The sequence below is a fragment of the Panthera uncia genome (assembly GCF_023721935.1).
Source record: "Panthera uncia isolate 11264 chromosome D3 unlocalized genomic scaffold, Puncia_PCG_1.0 HiC_scaffold_8, whole genome shotgun sequence".
In the NCBI taxonomy this organism is placed as follows: Eukaryota; Metazoa; Chordata; class Mammalia; order Carnivora; family Felidae; genus Panthera; species Panthera uncia.
Genome location: NW_026057586.1, coordinates 17,710,843 through 17,731,833, shown reverse-complemented (window position 1 = coordinate 17,731,833; position 20,991 = coordinate 17,710,843). Strand labels below are relative to the sequence as shown.

Here is a 20,991-nt window from a genome sequence, read left to right as displayed (position 1 = left end):
AGAAAGAAAGAAAGAAAGAAAGAAAGAAAGAAAGAAAGAAAGAAAGAGAAAAGGAAAAGAAAAGAAAAAGAAAAGAAAAGAAAAAAGAAAAGAATAAGGCGGCTTTCTATGGACTCAGAGGAAAGATCTCCAAATTACGCTAAGCAACAAAAGCAGGGGGTGTGTACCATACTGTGCTTTCAGCCATGTGACACACAGAATTGACGCACAGTAGGGATGCACGCACGTACACATTCTGGCACGCGTGTGTTTATGGATCTATGGGTATGCAAGGGCACGTGTCTGTAAGTCTTCTTTGCACTTACAAGTGTATGTATATTTCCAAGAGGACATTTGAGACACTGACAACATCAGCTTCTTTCTGGGAAAGAAAACTGCATGGCTGAGGGACAGAGGAGGCACGGAAGGAGACTTCATTTTCACCACTGCCTTCAATAATTATCTCCAAATGCATGTACTACCTTTCGAAACAGTACGTTTGCAATTCAATTCCTTCCCTCTATAGGTTTACATATAAAGCCAGTGTGTATGTTGCTTGATTTCTTATGGTCATTATACCATTCTATTTACTATTTAAAAAAATATTTTTCTAAAAGGCAGTGGAATGGTGAGTGGGGATAAATCAAGAGGGAAGAATACAGGAAAGGATGGAAGTCTATGTGGTCATGGCTTCTGATGCCCAGCCAAGCCACAGGGCTTCAGGACGGCAATGCCACAGTCAGTTGTCGGTTTGCCCTCATCACACTAGCAGCAGTCAGCGGGATGTATTTGAAGGGAACAAGTGTCAGGGCAGAAGACCACTGCAGTCATTGATGTGAGCCCAAGCCAGAACTAAGGGACTGGAAATAGCAGACAGAGTCAAGAACTTATAGGACAACTGTCTGAATGTGGGCAAGAAAGAATGAGAACTTGAAATGAGAAAAAGGTGACCTCAGGATCCCAGCCTGGGTGACTGGACGGACAGAGATGCCAAGAGCGAGCTAGAGAACACAGAGGTGGAAGTCTAGTTGGGAGGCTGGTGAACTGAAGAACCTCCAGGATGCATGGGGTGGGGGGGGGGGATGGGGAAGGAAACCATCCAGGAGCCACAAAAACAGATCTGGACTCCAAGCTGAGGTTGAGGGCAGAGATACAGATTGGAAGGTACTGGATATGCAGATTCGGGTTGAAACCCTGAGCGTGAATGGATCACATCGGAAGTGAGTATGGAGGTGGTTTTAGGAGGGAGACTGAAGGAGCCAGGACAGAGAGGGTAATGACACAGGAAAAGCGGGGACACAGGAGGCCACCCCAGGGGAGGGGCGCAGAAGGATGCGTGAGTTTGCACAGCCTTGAGTTTCTCACATGGAGAGGAGGTGGCTCAAAGCGGGTGCCCTCGGGAGAGCACTGATGGTTTGAACAGCTCTTGTGAAGGCGAGAAAGGCATTAGCCATGGGCAGGCAAGAGCGACGAGTCAAGAAATGATGTTTATCTGCTGGTTTGTATGTATTCATAGCATTCAGCTCTGTTGCTCCCTTACGCCACCCCATCTCCCCAAAAAAGAAAAGCAATGAGCTCAAACACCGAGAGAATGAAAGCAAAAGGCCAGATGCTGCGGCTTGTTTATGAGCGCGCACACACGCGCACGCACACACACACACACACACACACACAACTTTACTCCTTGTTCTTGGCACTTGCTACATAAAGTGTGGACAAGTTGGACCCGGTTAGAAATGCAGAACCTCAGGCCACACACCCCAGACCCACGCACCAGAATGGCAATTTAACAAGATCCCAGATGGACTCCTATGCACTCGGCGGGATGAGTTTCTTTCAACTGGGAATCCCCGAGAGGGGCTTTTATCACATCCTGATGCCCAGGGCTCCAGCCCCAGGGATTTTTGCTTTAGTCCGGGCTGAGCCCAGAGAAGGTCCCAAGCGATCCTAATTTGCAAGCGAGGTTGCCATCCACTGCTCAGGAGCAGGGTTTTTTCTCAGTCTTTCTCCTTCTTCCCTCCCACCTGAGGGGGACCAGTCCTCCCGACAGCCCTCCCTTGTCACGGAAGCAACATGCCACAGGGTTTGAGCAAGGCAGGACTTCAAATTTTCGACTGCCTTTTGAAATTAACATCTCTCTCCCTCAGAGAATCTTTATTCTCGTGGTGCTTTCCCAACTTGATGCGCATACTAGTCATCTTGTTAATAGACTCTGATTGGCTGGTCTGAGAGGAACCCAATGTTCTGCATTTAATTAGCACTCAGGCGAGGGTAGCTAATAGACCTCGCTCTCAGGAGCAGGTGCTCTAGGGGATGCGTCAGACTATTGTACCGATGTGATGTTGAACCCGGTGGGATTCGTTTTAAAATGAAATTCCAGGCACCTGTGGAGTTTAAACGCTCCACCCAAGATTCTGTTGCATCCGAGGGATTGAGACCCACCCCCCCCCCCGCCCCCCGACCACCACCGCCTTAGAGTGAGTATCTTCCTAAGGTGACACTCCTATCATTAAAAATCTGCTTTAGAGACTCGGGTTTCAAACGGGCACTAAGAAAAACAACAGCCAAGTTGGTCTCCATGAGTAAGAGCTTCCTGGTCAAGGTTCGGTCGTAAATGACGTTACTCCCAAGCAAGTTCTATAAAATGAGATAGCACAGTCTCATCACTCCTTTCCCCATCACATGTCACTCGGCCAGGAACATCCCACACACCCTTCGTTTTATAAGCTGACAGTTGCTATGGTAACCATAAAGCTAAGGCAGTAGAAGGCAGGCCACAGCTTCTTAGGGACAAAAAAAGAAGTAGCCAGCGTGGAATTTCCCCATGGTCGAAAATTCACAATGCATCCACTTGAGTGGAGAACAGAGCTCTCCCCCCAGCATGTTTCATGGATCTTCTATGATTTACATATTTCAGTGGGCTAGTCTGTTTTTTGATCCCAGGTGAAAATTAATTCATAGGTGCTCTAGAGAGCCACAGCCTTACTTCCAGATTCTTCTTGGAAGATAGCCCTTCTATCAGGGAGACGGTGTCTTTGTTTTGTCGACGCCACATCCGATCTGAAATCATACCAAGGACAACTTCTTTTCCTCTGTATGTCTTGATGTGCACGCAGTGATACCTTTAAACCTCAACAATTGAACTTGTCATCTTAACCGCCGACCATTTCTCCCCTGAGCGGAATGTTGAGCAGCATTCTGAGTTGGAAGAGAGTTTTAAAGAAATGCAATTCTGCGGTGCCCGGTTGGCTCAGTTGGTAGACATACAATACTTGATCTTGGGGCTGTGAGTTCAAGCCCCACATTGGGCCTAGAGCTGACTTCAAAGAAAAAGAGAAAGAGAGGCAGTTGTATATTTTCAAGCACAGAGAGCCACCCGACCCAGCCGGGAAGAAAGGTCTTTGGGACTGCCTGGAACGAACAGCTGGATGTGAATGAACCAGCTTCTCCCAGGCACACGCCTCAGAGGTGCCTAGAAGATGCTCTGGGAGCGGCTTAGCATTCCCTGCATGATGTTGTTCACAATGCTATTTTCGGCTTTAACCGAAAATCAAAGACAAATGACATTGGAGCCTCTGTTTGAATCGGCCCTAATTCCAAAGCGGTAGAATCAGAATTACTTCTAATACGCAGTAGTCCCGTGTCTTTGCTAACCTCAAGCACGAGAAGGTATGCAAACCAGGCAAGTGAACACCCCAGGAGCCCGGGTGCTGGCGGCTGGCTGTGCTGGGTGGGAGTGTGCACGTGTGCTTGTGGAAGGGGTGAGGGGCATGTCCTCACTGGAGAGACTCTACAGCCATTACCTGCAGTCGCTCGGTCCCCTCCGTGCCACTTACATGGGCACAGCAAACTCCAGGAGTCAATTAACTACTCTCACTGGGATGGCAGTCTGGGAACCGAAGCTCAGTGCTGTCTATCACCGCGCGGTTAAGGATTTGAAATGCTATCACTTCCCAGCAACAAGGCTGCTCCATTCTAAGTCATTTCTTACCACTTCATCAAATATTTTTCACTGCCAGGTACCCAGCAACACAAGCGGATGTCTCACCGATATCCCAAACTAGTGAGGCTCAAAACAACAGCTCTCTCTTTGACCTACGATGGGCCCTCCCCCTGCATTACTCATCCCTACAAACGGCTCTGTTATCCACCTTCACAGAAAGCACTTCCGAAGGCCATTGCAACAATATCTTCCAACCTGCAATGTAACCTTCTTACACCTCATCAACAAACGGCATCTAATTTCCCTTCCCTTGAATCAGACCTAGACTCAGTGACTGTCTCGTAACCAAGAGGTGCTCAGCACAAGTGAGGCTGCCTGAATTCTGCAACCAGCTTCTGCTTTGATCTTGACCTTTCCGGATGCTCGTTCTTCAGGTGGCCCCCATCATGGGACCCTCCATGGCAGCCCAGTGCCATAGAGATGCCCAAACCATGCAGAGATGCTCCCATCTACAGACCCGGCTGAGCCTTTGAGTTACCCAGCTCACGTGTCAGACATGAGTGAAGAAGATTCCAAACGATTCCGGGCCCCAAATGATTCAAATCACGTCAGTTGTTCAAGCCTTCACAGCTGAGGGCCCAGACATCCTAGAGCAGAAACAAACCACTCACCATGTCCTGTCTGAATTCCGGACTCACAGAATCTATGAACATCATGATGAGGATTTTATGCCAGTAAGTTTGGAGTGGTTTTTCCTGCAGCAGTAGATAGCTTGGAATATCCCCTAGGGCACCTAAGCCAGAAGTTATTCCTCAGGCCTCCTTTTCTCTTGACCCTCAGATCTAATGGGACTTGTGAATGTCAAATCCTTAACATTTTCTTAATTTTATTGATTGAGTGATTGATTGGGAGTGAGCACGTGTGTGTGAATGGGGGCAATGCAGAGAGAGAGGGAGAGAGAAAATCCCAAGTAGTGCTGACAGCACAGAGCCAGACATGGGGCTCAATCTCACCACCTGGGAGATCATGACCTGAGCCAAGATCAAGAGTTGGGCACTTAAGTGACTGAGCCACCCACGTGCCCACAAATCCCTAACATTCATCATGATCTGTCTCCTTCTCTCTATCCCGGCCATCTTGGTTTAGGTCCTCACCAGTTTTTCTTGGACTATTGTCTACTCCCTTCTCCCTGCTCTTGCCAACATGGGATTTCTAAAATAAATCCATGTACCCACTATATTTATTGGGTGACTATTATGTGCTTTGCATGGAATAAACATGGCCCCAATTGTCATGAAGTCAACAGTCTAGTGGGAGAGAGTCACACGGTCATTCAAGGACATAATCATAAGTGCCCTCACGGGTATGAAGGAAAGCACAAGGGGCTCATACTACAGGGGGTCTGCTCCAGGCTGGGGCTCAGAGAAGGCTTCTCTAAGGAAGTGAGACAACACCGAGAGCCGAAGGGGGAGGAGTCGTCAGCCACATGGAAGGAGCTGGCATCGGATCCCACGTGCAGTGAAGTCTTTGTCCCCCATGAAAGCCAGACTGGGAGGAGCAAGCATGACTATGGAGAAGCTGTGGTGGGAGGCGGCTACTGCACATCTAGCCATGTTATTTTCAGCATGTCCAAACTCCAGCATGGCCCATCATCTAGGTTCCAAAACTGACTCTCTGTTCCCTGAATGCTCAGCTCCTTGGAGCCTCCCTTCAAGGTGACTCAGCCTGGAACACCACGCTCCTGACACCCCTGGGGTTGATTTACCTCTCATACTTCCTGCGGACTCAGCTCAGGCATTGTCACCTCCAGGAAGCCTTCCCGACCAGGGAAGGCCACTGAAGTGCTCACCTGGTTCCCTAGTCATACCTGTAAAGCTCTCTGACATGTTCAATCACAAATGCCCACTGAGCCTCTCCAATGCACCAGGCACGGAGCCCTGTGCCCTGACCCCAATAGGGCACAAGACAGATTAGCCCCCGGGCCCTGTAGCACTTACAGCTTAGCTGGAAGATGGGCAATAGACAACAAGTCACTCAGCTTTTGATTTTTTTTTTGGTGGGCAGGGTGTCTACAAACTGTACCTTTTCTTCCAAGTTTTAATTTAAATTCTAGTTCATTAACATGTAGTGTAATACTGGTTTCAGGTGTAGAATTTAGTGATTCATCACTTACATGCAACACCCAGTGCTCGTCCCAGCAACTGCCCTCCTGAATGCCCATCACCCATTTAGCCCATCCCCCCACCCTCTTCCCCTGATCAATCCTCCATTTGTTCTCTATCATAGTCACTCAATTTTTAAATTTTTTTTAATGTTTATTTATTTTTGAGAGAGAGAGAGAGACAGAGTGTGAGTGGGGGAGGAGCAGAGAGAAAGGGAGGGAGACACAGAATCTGAAACAGGCTCCAGGCTCTAAGTTGTCAGCACAGAGCCTGACGCGGGGCTTGAACTCGGGACCAGCGAGATCATGACCTAGGCCCAAGTCAGACGCTTAAGTGACTGAGCCACCCAGGCGCCCCAGTCACTCAGTTTTTAAGTCTCACTGAGAGAGGTGCTGAAAAGCTGGTGGGGAAGCCCACAGTGACCTCCTCTTGTCATAACCACCTTGTTCCCCAGGCTTTTAGTTCCTCTGCGTGTGGTAGGCGTACCGCCTTCCTCCTGCCGTGGAGCCTCTGTATGTGGTCCCCTACTCAGGACCGTCCTGCCTCCCCTCTCCCTTCCCCTGATGAGCTCCTCCTCATCTCTCACTTGGCAGGCCAGGCAACCTTTTTCACAAGGAAGCAGGGCAGGCTCCTGTGTCCCAGCCCTTGGAGCAGAACCACAGGTCCATCCATTAGGAGAGCAAGTCATTGCATGAGTGAGGCTCTTTCTGCAAGGTTTAGCTTTGTCCCTGCAGCTGTACGTGTGCAGGGGTTAACTTTCCCACAGTTTTCTGCCTTCTCTGTTTCGAGAGACTTGTGCCTTGACCTCCTGCAGGTAGACTGCCCTACTTCAGCCCAGACCCACAGCTTCACCTGAGAAACCACTGGGGCCCAGGAGAGCAGACGTGGGAGTGGCATGAGAGTCCACAGGTCCGCGAACAAAAAGACTGGAGAAGGCTGTGTTCATGGGAAAGGCTTAGAAGATGGCAGAGGCAGGGGTGACTGACCCTAAATCACCCCAAATTTCCTCAATATGCGGGCAAATTCACTGGTGGGAAAATGAACTGTTCTTTATCCCAGCCACCTCTCCGACCATTCATCATCCTTGGGTGTGGGGACAGAAGGAGCTGTTTAAAAGAAGGAGTCCACAGCTTTAACCTTGGGGGTCCAGGAGAATCTGAGTGCCCCAAAAGAAAGTAGAGGGGTCGAGAAGAAGGTTCGATGATGGACAGATGAGAGGAGATGATAGGGCAGGGTAGACACTTTCACTTTGATATGGAAGACATTAAGGGAGGAACTGGCCAGAGGGGGTAGTGGAGAATAAGAGCTACTATTTATTGAGCATTTACTGTGTGCCTGAAGCTGTGCTAAATCCTTTACGTTTGTTTTCTGATTTTTTAAACTGTTTTTTAATCTTTATTTATTCTTTGAGAGGGAGCGCGTGCGCGCACAAGCAGGGGAGGGGCAGAGGGAGGGAGACACAGAATCTGAAGCAGGCTCCAGGTTCTGAGCTGTCAGCACAGAGCCCGACGCGGGGCTCGAACTCACGAACCGGGAGATCATGACCTGAGCTGAAGTCGGATGCTCAACCAACTGAGCCACCCACGTGCCCCATTTTATTTTCTGATTTAATCTTCACAACTACATTATGCCCATTTCATGGATGGAGACACTGAGGCACAGAGAGAAGTCCTTTCCTCAAGGTCACACAGCTAGAAAGCGGTCCAGCGTCCTCCCTCTTCCTCACCACGCACCTTGCCTCTCAGAGTGACGCAGAGATGTGGTAGGTGAGCAGGTTAAAGGGAGTTAGCTTGCTCAAGGAAGCCTTGTAGATAGAGAATGGAGTATGAAGGAGGGTTGTGAACATTCTCCAAAAGGAGCAAGAAAACAGGAGGGGTGCTGGGCAAAGGGTGTTGTCTCCTGCCAAGGTCAGCACTCTCCAAGGAGAGACTGTTACAAAGGTCAAGCACTTCAGGGAAAACAGGTTGATGGCCTACAGAAAGCTCACTGGCCTTGGCACTGGGGTTCTTGCTGACTTTTAAGACAGCATTACGCGGAGGGCAGAGGGCAGCCCATTGACGGGAGGAATCCAGGGGCCCAAGAGGATGCAGTACGAGAGAAATGGGTTTCCAGAAGCTTGGCCAAGAGAACAGGAGACAGGACACCAACTGTGGCAGAAGGCGGGATTCAGGCAAGAATTTGTGGTAGGACAGGGAAGCTGTGAGCACATCCGTGATTTGTGAGCCAGCAGAGCAGGAAGATGGGAGAGGTCAGAAAGCAGTGCTCCCAGGGAGGCAGGAGACAGCCTTCTCATTCATCCCCAGGCTCAGAAGAAAGGGCCAGTCTGCACTGATCCAGTGCTATCCCGAGCATTTATTTATTCCCAAGGGCTTCATCTCTAAGCTGGTTCCTGGCCGGCACAGAATTGAGTTGACCTAGCGGACACCAGGATGGGTGGGACGGTTTAAAAAAAAAAAAAAAAAGGCAAATTAAAAAACTCCACAGCATTCTAGAGTCAAGGGATTTTAGGAACCTGTGGCTGAATAAAATTAAACTGGCTTATTATTATTTTTTAATCTTTATTTACTTTGAGAGAGAGAGCGAGACAGAGTATGTCCAAGTGCACGAGCCGGGGGAGGGGCAGAGGGAGGGAGAGAGAATCCCAAGCCAGGCTCCATGCTGTCCGCACAGAGCCTGATGCGGGGCTCGGTCCCATGAACCGCGACCCGAGCCAAGAGTTGGACGCTGAACTGAGTGAGCCACCGAGGCGCCCTTGAACTGGTTTCTTTCGTGCCTGAATTTCTTGGATCCTTTTCAGCTAACGGACAACCTTAAACTCCAAGAAGAGGTTAAAGAATTCGGAGCTTCCAGTCTCAGGGGCTAGAGAATCTTTGTGCCCTTGGAGATCTGCAAAAGAAGGGTTTCCCAGGATGCACACTGGGAAACACTGCTCCAGTGTGCTCATCAGGAAACGAGGGTTCATCCCGTAGCATGGGAAACATTCCCACTTATTCTTCCCAATCCTTGCTCAAAGTAAACTCAGGGTAAAATTACTCCGGTAAAATCGGTGGGTTTATCTCTTCCTCTGTGGCGCATTCTAACAGCGTGTTTACTTACCCTTGTTCTGGAGCCTCACAGCTCACAACAAACGTCCTTCAACTGAAAAGCATTCATAATGGAGCTCTCAGAACGCTTGCTTAACTCAGCTGGGCTAGGGCATCTTTAAAAAACCAACTTTCTGCCCTAAGAGGATGCTGTTGAAGAGATGAACGTGATTCATGCACTTCCAGGCCCTGTTCTGCTACAGAGCGCACTGGCCTCTGGTGTTCCTCAGCCTGACAGGACGTCACAGAGTGACTCACGCTCTGGTTTCTAAAGAACTAATTCCTTGAAGAAAACTATCCTTCATGGAAAATGTCAAGACAGACAGAGGGTCATTTAAAGAGGAGCGACGCTGACCTTAACTGGGAAAATGACCGAAAATATGAAAAACAATTAAGAAGGGAGAAGGAGGGGTGCAGAGGGAAAAGGAAAGGACGGAAGGAGGGAGGAGGGGAGGAAGCAGACCTGTTGGGGGGCGTGCAGGGCAGGAGAAGGAATACAGGAGAGAGGTCTGGCACTTACTGAATGTCTTCTGTGCTTTGGGGAAGGGCAGGTAGAGGTGTGTTTCTAAAAGTCACAAGCAAGGTTGTTTGACAGGAGTTTTACGAAATGAGAACGAGCAGGGGCACCTGGCTGGCTCTGTCCATAGAGCGTGCAACTCTTGATCGTGGGGCTGTGAGTTCGAGCCCCACATTGGATGTAGAGATTACGTAAAAATAAAATCTTCAAAAAGAAAAGAAAAGAAAGGAAAAGAAATGAGACCCACCAGATTCCCCGAGAAATATAAGCCACCACTGGAAGAGACCATGAAGAGCCAAGATCAAGCCTGGCCTCCCTGGCGACCTGCATTCTGACAGTAGAAATCTACAAGAGGGATGACCTACAGACTGAATGATCAGGAAAGGGCCCTGAGAACCTGGATGTGAAGGTAGAGTTGGAAAAAAACCAGAGGTGAGAGTTCCCACCGAGTACGTGCTTCTCTGACATTTCTGCAGGCACCCAACCCCGGTCCTTTGTTACGTCCCGGACCACACAGCTGATAGCGTGGCACCAAGCACCAACAGCAAAGTTCACCTTGAACCCCACGGAGCCGGTTCTCTGCCAGCTCATCAGATATCCACATCTGATAGCGATTCCAAGACTGTGACAGGCAACTTAGAAGTTCAGCAGGGGAAAGAATGAGGAAGAAACACCGTATTCATGACGTGAGGCAGTCAGCTAGAACTCCCCGCTAATTTGTCAGGCCCCTTCAGCTTTATCCCCATTCGAACATCCAGTCTGGACCTGTTATACAGAGGCCACATTTCCTGTTCAGATTGGCAGTGATTCCATTTTAATTTAGCTCAGCTACCGTGATTTTCATACCTTCTGCTTCAAGGCAGAAAAGCGCTTAAGCTTAACATTCGACAGCTTAAGATGATAGCCGGAAATCTACAGTAAGTTCTGATCGTTCTAAATGTTTGATGCAGAAAACTAAGGACGGCAAACAGTATACATAGATCAATGGCCTGCCCGGTTTTGGGGCCCAGGTTAGGACGGGACCCATTTGGACTTATGTTCTCCCCCATGGAGATCCTCCCTACATGGGAGAGCTGGAGAGAGGCAGCCTCTGACCAGAGCAGGAGGAATCATCCCCAAAGTCTCATTTCATGCATGTTGCTCTTTCTACCGGTGAAACAGTTTGAAAAACAAAACAAAACAAAACAAAACAACCCCAAGCTGACCAGGGAGCAGAACCCGGCAGCAAAAATGAGGAGAGCAAGGAGTGACACAAAGTAAGCAGACTTTGGGGGATCTGGGAGGACAGAAGGGCAGTGACGGAGACTTTGGGGAAGCCAGATAGAACCAGAGGTTATTCTGACTGAGGCTGTGAAGACAGCATCCAGAGAGTCAGAAACAGTAATTTCGTGGAGATTCCTAGAAATGAGAATCTAAAGTTATTCAGCTGGAATTTGAGAGACCATGGAAGAAATATTTTGGACCTGAAACCTGGAGCAAATCTGGGGCCCGAAGAGAAAAGGTTCAGCTTCCTCATGGAGCACAACCGCCACAGGAAGAGACCACATTTTCTTGCCAGGGTGGGAGAACCAGCAGAAAACGAAATAGAAAAGCCACAGCGGGAAAAGCATCCTCATAAAAGTAAGGTACACTCCGCTGTGGCCTCAAGGACTGACAGTCTACGGCTATTTTTAAGCACTATTGGTACAGCTGAGTCGTTGTGACAGAGCCCGTGTGGCACACAGAGCCTAAAACAGTTACTGTCTGGCCCTGACCCCTGGTCCAGACCGGGCCTCGAAGTTGCCCTGATTCTGGGCAGGTAGGGCTGTTTGCCGTTGCCCCTCATAGCAAGCAGCCCACACCGCATCATATTCACAAACGGCTGAACCAAAGGTGTGCCAACTCCAAGCTTCCTGGTGCAGTAACAAGCGAATTCCTCCGCATACAAGTCCCTCCTAAAAGTAGACACCAACCAACACCTTCCATTTTCTGGACAGAACGTGTCAGGTGGGTCGACCAGCCCTGCATGCTGGGGACGAAGCGTCCAAACCCATTGTCGTCCAAGCCCATTGCCCCCGTTCTCCCAGCTGTATCCGAAGAGGAGGAAGATACCTCCTGGCCAACCTAACACGGGCTGGCCATCCTGTGCACCTGTGGTCGCTGCCCAGTGAGGACAGACAAGGATGGGACCCAGTCTCCGGTCCCAGTGAGGTTACCTTTTCGGAATGTCTCCCGGTTTTCCTCTGCTTCTCTGTTGACTCGATTCTGTTCTGGTTCAACCGCAGCTCCCTGGTCTTCGAGCTCATCTTCTGTTTCATCGTCACTATAGGGAACCACTTCATCATTCGGCTGAGAATCCTCCTCGAATGTCGTTTCTGAGTCTCTTTCAGAACTCATCCTGCTGGCAAACTGGAACTACCTGGTTTAAAAGAAAGAGAAACCAGAGTGAGTTATGACTCGCGCCCAGTTTCTGCCTGCGCCCAGTAGCAATGCCCTTTTAACGGAACATAATTTAAATGAACGTGCAAGTGTGTCTGAACAATGACCCCAAAGTTCAAATTACCAAGCAAATAAGAACAAAACCATTCACGGGGCACCTGGGTGGCTCAGTTGCTTAAGCATCTGACTTCAGCTCAGGTCATGATCTCACAGTTTGTGGGTTCAAGCCCCGCGATGGGCTCTGAGCTCAGAGACTGGAGCCTGCTTTAGATTCTGTGTCTCCCTCTCTCTCTGCCCCTCCCCTGCTCATTCTCTGTCTCTCTCTCTCTCTCTCTCTCTCTCAAATATAATGAACATTAAAAAAATTAATGTTGGAATGAGCACTGGATGTTGTATGTAAGCGATGAATCGTGGGAATCTACTCCCGAAGCCAAGAGCACATTGCATACGCTGTATGTTAGCTAACTTGACAATAAATTATACTTTTTAAAAAACTTAAAAAAAGAAGAAAACCATTCATTAGTGATTGCATGCTTGAGCAAGAATTAAGAACAAAAATGTAGCTGCAAACTTTTTGTTTTTAAGCGTATACAAGCTTTAAGGTAGTATTTCAAATTGCGGGTCTCTACCGAGCAAAATAAATTTAAGTCATAACCAACATTAAAATAAAATGAAACAGCTAATAAAGCATCGGGGCACAGCAGGCGTCGTAAGAGTCAGTACTGTTGGATGAAACCGTCTGATGAAACACACACACATTTATTTGCATTGTAGGTCTTAATGCAATTGCATTTCTTACTGCGGGTTGCTGGCAAAGTTTGAGACACAGTGCCCTAAGACATCTGGTTTCCCCTAATGCTAATATTCTGAGCTTTTACTCTGTGATACATTAAAAAAAATTTTTTTTAACGTTTATTTATTAATGAGAGGCACAGAGCATGAGCAGGGGAGGGGCGGAGAGAGGGGGAGACACAGAATCCGAAGCAGGCTCCAGGCTGTCAGCACAGAGCCCGACGTGGGGGTGGGGGGGGTCGAACTCTCAAACCGCGAGATCGTGACCTGAGCCGAAGTCAGATGCCTAACCGACTGAGCCACCCAGGCGCCCCATACTCTGTGATACATTTAAGGCTTAGATCCTCACCTTTACTTCCTGGGAGCACTCCCTCACCTCTCTTCCTAACTACCCCCACCGACACCCTGTATCTGGAATTTGTGCTTGTGTGTATGCTGCTGTTTAAAGTGAATGCACAAGTGATAAGCACAACTGTAGTCAGATTAGGAAAATATTTACACAACTACCATGGGTCACATGAAGATAGCCATGCAGCCTGGCGTTATTTATATAAGCATCATATTGCCATGTACCTGACGTTGTTAATAACAGCGGCTCACATTTATATAGCGTTAACTGGACTCCAGGCCCTGCATGAACTGCTTCACCGACATTGGCTCCTTGAAACTTCCCACACGACCCTGGTGAGGGTACTATTGTTATTCCTACTCTACAGAGGAGAAAACCACAACTCTCTGAATAGCTTGCACAATAATTATTAAAAACGTGCCACAAAGGGGCGCCTGGCTGGCTGAATCAGTAGACCATGCAACTTTTGATCTCGGGGTCATGAGTTCAAGCCCCATGATGGGTGTATAGCTTACTTAAAAAAAATTTTGCAGCAAAACAATTGCTTTCCAAGGAGGGATCTTCTATATTCTACTCTTCTGTTACAGCGTCTTATTCGTTTTCATCAAGGGTTAGTTGCCGTGAGTGGAACTACTTAGCTGATTGCATGCTTTGTACCAAATCTAGCATCTTGGACCTGTGAAGTTTTATAGCCATAACTGAACATGTATGAAATGTTTAAATATTTATATTATCTATTATTAATATGTATCATATATTATATATCTATAATATAGATATATTTACAACCATAAAACCCAGAAGCAACTTGGGTGTCCAATGCTTGGTAACTGCGTAAATAAATTGTGATATCGTCACACTATGGACAATTTAGATCATGATCCGAAGCGTTTTTTTTTTATTTTTATTTTTTTAACTTTTTATTTATTTTTGAGACAGAGAGAGACAGAGCATGAACGGGGGAGGGTCAGAGAGAGAGAGGGAGACACAGAATCGGAAGCAGGCTCCAGGCTCTGAGCCATCAGCCCAGAGCCCGACGCGGGGCTCGAACTCACAGACCGCGAGATCGTGACCTGAGCCGAAGTCGGACGCTCAACCGACTGAGCCACCCAGGCGCCCCGATCCGAAGCGTTTTTAATGACTCTGGAAAAGTCCAAACATGTTGAGTTGAAAGGTGGGTTAACAATCCGTATGTATAGAACAGTCCCAGTTACTCAGACATTTATTCACTGTCCAAAATGTCAACAATTGCCACGCATCCTTTACGTGAAATGACACATGTCAAGTGCTCGATTCAGTACCTAGCATACGGTAAATACCCAATACAGTGCTAACACGACAGAAAGTACGCAAACGTGATATCGTGATTTTCAATTCTTTCCAGAACTAGAAAAAATGTCCTTTATAATAACAAATGAAACGGTGTGGGGATTTATCCCTTCATGCATTTCCATCTCCTGAAATCACTTCTAAACTGTATCTGCCTCTCACCAGGAGGTAACATATTAGACTATTTATTATAGAACTACACTTAAGCACAGGCGGATTCCGTTTAAAAACCTTTTGATTGCAGAATGAAACATTTTCCTGCTCTCCCAATTTTCTGTGCGCTAGTAAATAACTCTATCTCGGGGTTTCATACATGTCTCATTTGTGGTTTTGTAATATACTGCCACCCATGCTTTAGCTGCTATTTAAATTTAATACACTCTCTTTAAAATTCCCAAGCTCTTAAGGGCAAAACTTTTGCCAACAATCTTTCAGAACAAAAATAATGGAAGTGGTTCAAGCAGGACCACCCCGTGAGATAGATAATATTGTCCCACCTTACAGATAAGGACACTGAGGGTCAGCTGCTAAGTGGCGTAAGTTAGGATCTCATGTCTCCGTTATAGGGACATGTGCGACATTAATGAGTCTGAAAGCACCATTATAGAAACAATTTTTCTTTTATCGTAGTACATAACATAAACTTAACCACTTTAACCATTTTTAGGTGTCCAGGGCAGGGGCGTTAAGCGCATTCTAGAAACATTTTGTACGTGATCGGTTCCCTCATCATTATTACGGCCAAGTGTCTCCGTGCTTATTTCCCACATTAAGACTGGATCCAGTCTTTCGAGGTTGAGGGAGGAGACAGAACAAAGGAGTGGATTCAACAGCCAGGAGGATGGGATCCAGGGTGAGCAAAGGCATTGCATAACCGGCCAGCTCAGCACTGGAACACCCACCCCAGGCCAGACTGTGTGGGCTGCTTGGAAGGCAGAGCTCTGAGCTGAGTGGAAGTTCTCTGCAGTGTGTGTGTGCGTGTGTGTGTGCGTGTGTGTGTGTGTGTGTAAAATGCAGACACACATGGGAACCATTTAGCTCTCTCATCAGAGCACGACCAAAGAAAAACCGGGAAGAAATCCTTTCTTTGAAGCCCTGAGTGACGTAAGCCACTTTCCTGCTCTAAGCCATGATGTGAAGAAGGCAGGCACTATCTAGAACATGGATTTGGAAACTTTGTTGTGTCCCTTACCACCCCTGCAGCACACTGCAGCCCTGTGTGCACTTGCTCAGCCTTCATGAAGCACCTGCCAGGTGCTGACTACCACCCAGGCACTGGGAACAGACCCTTTGGAGACTACCAGGTCATTCAGGGATCCAGGTAAGTAAACTATACATGACAGCCACGAGACACAGCAAGGCTAATCATTTCTGCCTGAACATACACCTCCCGTCCATTCCTGCCTCTCCGTCTCCAAGGCCACCACCCTAATCCGCACTGCCATCACCTCTCTGCTGCAATGCTGCAAATACACTCTAATTACACGCCTACAATCAACTTCCGAACAGCTTCCAATCAACTTCTTGCCACTCTCCTGCTTAGACCCTTCCTATGTGTTAGGGACAAAGCTGTGTCCCCTTCAAAAAATCATAGGCTGAAGCCCTAACCCCAATGTGACTGTGTGGGGAGATCAGGCCTTTAAAGAGGTAAATAATTTTATAAGGGTGGGACCCTAATCCGACAGGTCTGGTGTCCTTACAAGACGAGAGAGAGACGTCACAGAGCTCTCTCTCTCTTTCTGTGCACGCACAGAGGAAGGGCCACAGAAAGATGACGGCCACCTACAAGCTAAGAAGATGGCCTCCCCAGAAACTAACCCTACTGGCACCTCAATCTTGGACTTCCAGCTTTCAGAAATATGAGAAAATAAATGTCTATGGTTTAAGCCACCTACTCAGTAGTATTTTGCTACGGGAGCCCAAGCAGATCAATATACTATGGGTTCCCACTACTCTTTAAATCCAAGCTTTCCCCCAACTCTGGGAGCTCTGCGCCCTCCTACAACTTCTTTCTTCCTCACTAATCCTCAGCCCCATGGCCCTGCTTTCAGCTTAAGCAAGTGAAATCTTTCCTGCCTCAGGGCCTTTGCACATGCCCTTCCTACTGCCTGAAATGCTCTTCTCTCAGTTCTCTTCATGGCTATTATTTCTCAGTCTTTAGCTCTCAAATTCAATATCCACTTTCACTGATGGGTGTTAAAGAAGTACCTGCCCTCTTCTTCCTACCATCACCAATCTCCAAAACACTTACTTTTCTCTTTCCTTCCTAGCACTTACCATGATTTTTAAACACACATTTGCTTTTACTTGTCATCTGCCTCTTCCACGAGACTACAAACTCTACAAGAACAGAGTCCCATCTGGGAATACTCAGTGCCTACCCTCTAGTTGCCACTCAAAGATTTGGGGGAAAGAACAAATTCACTTTTGATAAAGCCCTCAAGGATTTAGAGAGTAATCTTCTACCAAAAACAAAGATATCTTTATCATCTCTCCATAGCTCCTACCCACCACACCGTAAAAGAGTTCAATTAGTCACTGGATGAAGGGGGAAAGTTGACGGCAATGATAAGAGCGAATAAAAACTTCTACATTCGGAAGTTGTACACAGTGGAGATTTTTAGGAGTCTCACTCTATCAAGGTCACTGAGAACTTATTGCCTAAGATTTTACTACATACACAAAACTAAATCAGCCTGTGGGAAGGTACTGAAGGTATTGAAGTTAAGCCCTGATCTTTCTTTTTTATCACCTGCCATATGACAAGTGTCTAACACACAAGGAGGCCCTTTTGCCTCTGTCCCTTAGGGGGTTTAGAGTCCGGAGGGGAGTTCGCAAATTACAGCCTACAGGCCAGGTTCGGCCAACCACCTGTTTTTGCAAATCAAGTTTTATTCAAACACGTCCTTGCTTATTCCTCCTGGTATCGTCAATGGCTGCTTTTATACCATAGCGGAGTTGAATGGTTGTGATGGACACCATATGGCCTCAGACTGTAAAATATTTACTATCTGGCTCTTTACAGAAAACGTCCGTTGACCTGTGGACTAAAACAAAAGATACTAAGAGACAGCGGCGAAACAAGTGCTTAATATCAAAGGCTCACAATCAGAGGAAATCATCACCGACCTGGGTAAATCGGGCCTGGTTTGGGAATAGGAAATAAACGACCAGAGGCAGTGGTGGGAAAATGCCCCTAATACAGTTTTCCTATTGATTGGGAATAGTAGTGTCTCAATTATTGCGAGCTGTGTAACTGGAGAGGACACACGCTGGCCCAGCCAACAGACCATCATCTCCCTCGTCGCATGAGCAGGTGGTGATCGTGTGTCTACCAACACAGCCATACCCGGTGCAGGGTGGTACTTCTCTGGAATCAAGGCGTCCAAAGTTAGTGGGACAACAATCAACCAAGGCGTCCAAAGTTAGTGGGACTAGATGTTAGGGCAAGTAGGCAAAAGATTTATCAGAATTTTTTTTTTTTTAATTCATCAAAGGGATATAGCATTCAAGGATTGTTCTGGTCACATGATCTTTAGAAATTATTCTTGCTCAGCTCCTGCTTAATCTGAAAAGCAGCATGGTTTATTGAAAGGAATATGGGTCTGGATTCCATTCCCAACTGTACCACTCACTAATTTATAACTTGGGTGGATTCCTTCACATTTTGGAAGCTCCTTTCTCTCATGTGTAAAAAAAAAAAGGAGAGAGAGAGACAGAGACAGAGAAAGAAGGGTAGGGGATATCTACCTTCCAAATACTGTGAGAATTCCTTTTGATAACTGAAGGTTGTAAAAGCCCCTAGAGATAGCCCGCAGAGAGTAGGTACAATATACAGGCTAGTTTCCATCAGGTTCTTTTCAGACTCCTTGAGAGATGGAGGTGCAAAACAAAGACTTAACATCCGCCTGCCACAGGGGACAACTCCTCGTCCGTCCCCTCCACTAGCTCCTTCCCAAGGGGCCTTGATACAAGTACCAATCAGAGCCTGCAGCCCTAAGTGGGGGGTTGGGGGGGTCATGTGATCCCGTTACCTGATTTTAAAGTCAGGTAGTGTGTGGGTTGCTTCCCACCTTGCCATCTCCATGAGAGCAACACGCAAGGATGGGCTGTGCCTCCTGGCAACCATCCTCCTCCCTCCCTGTTCTGTCCCTGTCCAGTTAGCAGACTCCAGACTTTTCTGCAAGCCTGCCTAAAAAAGAGCACAGGGTAGAGGAGATGGTGGGGGAGGAGAGGGACCAAGAGGCATCATTTATACCAGAGCTCGATGTGGGTCTTTTCCAGCTCTTAATAAAGTGGCACTTCATCTTCCATCCTGCCTTCTGTTGTGTTCAGCCCTCTTGGTCATAAACCCCCAAGGACAAAAGGGGTGAAGGACAGAGTTTCCAAACCTGGATCCTAACACCCCATCACTTGTCACCTTTATATACTTGGCTACGAGCTACCCGCCAAGTGAATGAATGAATGAATGAAATCCTTATTCCTTTGTGGGAGAGGAGGCGCCAAAGGAGTGAGAAAAAGAGAACCCAGGCAAAAAGAATGACCTTCCTGCTTTGCAATAAAAGCTTTAAGTCAGCGGGAATGAAAACACAACCTTTTGCTGCTATCACAAGGTTTCTCGATTTAAAGGGAGGAGAAGTAGGAACAAAAAGTTGAGTTTTGTCATGGCTAGGGTATGATCTGTGTGCATACGCAAGGGGCTCAGAGGCCGGGGAAGGCCAAGTGTGCCTGGTCAATGACAGCTTTGTCGTAGGACTGGATTCCTGTCCAACTAGACAGTAAGAGTCACAAAATTCATTTTTGTTCATTCTACATCATCTTTTTTTTTATGGCTCTTAAAGCCCTCAACAAGAAAGGGTATTTCTAAGATGTGTCTTAATTATATTTAATTCATATTGATTTACTATACTGTATTAAATATAAAATTAATTTAAATTAATATATTAATTTAATATATTAAATGGCTCTTAAAGCCCTCAACAAGAAAGGGTATTTCTAAGATGTGTCTTAATTATATTTAATTCATATTGATTTACTATACTATATTAAATATAAAATTAATTTAATTAAATTAATATATTAATTTATTATATTAAATCAATTAAATTAATTTAATTAATTATATTAATTAAATCAATATAATAAATTGATATATTAATTTATATTAATAAATTAATATATTAATTTAATTAATATTATTAACGATAATGCAAAGTATTTAACATAATGTAGATCATGATATAATAAATTTGTGCATTAGATTTTTATGTCTTCTATACTCTGTGTGTTTTTATTATATGTTCTAAACTAAATATAATAAATTACAACTCTGGCAGGCAGATACTGTGATGCCTCCCATGATGCCACCGCCTGGCGTTCACGCTCTCACGTAACCCCCTCCTCATGAGCGTGGGCTGGACGTAGCGCCTTGCTTTCAACCAACCTAATATAACACAGGTAATGGGATGTTTTAGTCATGATTAGGTTACAAGAGACTATGACTTCTTCTTGCCAGCCAGCTCTCTCCCCTTCCTGGCTTTAATGAAGCAGCTGTCCTATGGAGGGGCTCACATGGCAAGAAACTGAGTGACCCTCCAGCCAATAGCCAGCAAGGAGCTGGACTCTTCAGACCAACAACCCCACTGAAATGAATACGTACAACAAGGGGACCGCAGCTGGCCATATGTATTGTATATTCGGAAGTTATGAATAGAGTAGATCTTAAAAGTTATCACAAGAACAAATTCTAAGCATATGAGGGTGATGAATATTAACTAAGTTTATAGTTGTATATACCTATATCAAAGCGTTATGTGGTATACCTTAAACTAAAACAAGGTTATACGGCAATTATACCTCAATAAAAGTGCAAAAAAAGTTTTTTTTCAGGGTGGGGGATGGAAATGAATTTTGCCAACAATCACATGAACTTGGAGGTGGATCCTGCCTCACTCTAGCCTTCAGATGAGACCCCAGCCTGGACTGACGCCTTAATTGCGCCCTTGTGAGAGAGACCCTGGAACAAAGGACCCCACTAAGTGGTGCTGGATTCCTCATCCACAAAAACCGGGAGCTAACAAAAGGGTGTTGCTTTAAGCTGCCTAGTTTTGGAGTACTTCGGAACAAGAGAGAACTAACACGCATATCCTTGATCACAAATAATAATGATTCCGGGTAAGTAATGAATACGGCCATGATTATTTCCCAGTTATCCTGAAGAAGAGCCCAATCTAGGAGGGCGGCAGAAACCTTCTCTATTATCCTAGTTGGCACCAGACACCTGCCCACCCTACTTGGAATCTGCCCGATACTCTTGAGAGTAAAATCTGAGAAGCTTGATGACATATAATTAGGCGATCTCTTGAAGCAATAATAATAAAGCTTATCTAAGATCTAGATTAAACTTAAACTTTATACAG

At 46.5% G+C, this 20,991-nt stretch overlaps 1 protein-coding gene across 1 annotated transcript in view; it reads right to left on the bottom strand.

The window, feature by feature from the left end:
- Window positions 1–20,991, bottom strand: part of ATP8B1 (ATPase phospholipid transporting 8B1) — a 127,172-nt gene that overhangs the window by 53,975 nt on the left and 52,206 nt on the right. The window contains exon 2 of the mRNA XM_049619872.1: window positions 11,880–12,082. Within this exon, the coding sequence (XP_049475829.1) occupies window positions 11,880–12,060 (181 nt within the window). The 5' untranslated portion in view covers window positions 12,061–12,082. The remainder of the gene's footprint in view (window positions 1–11,879; window positions 12,083–20,991) is intronic.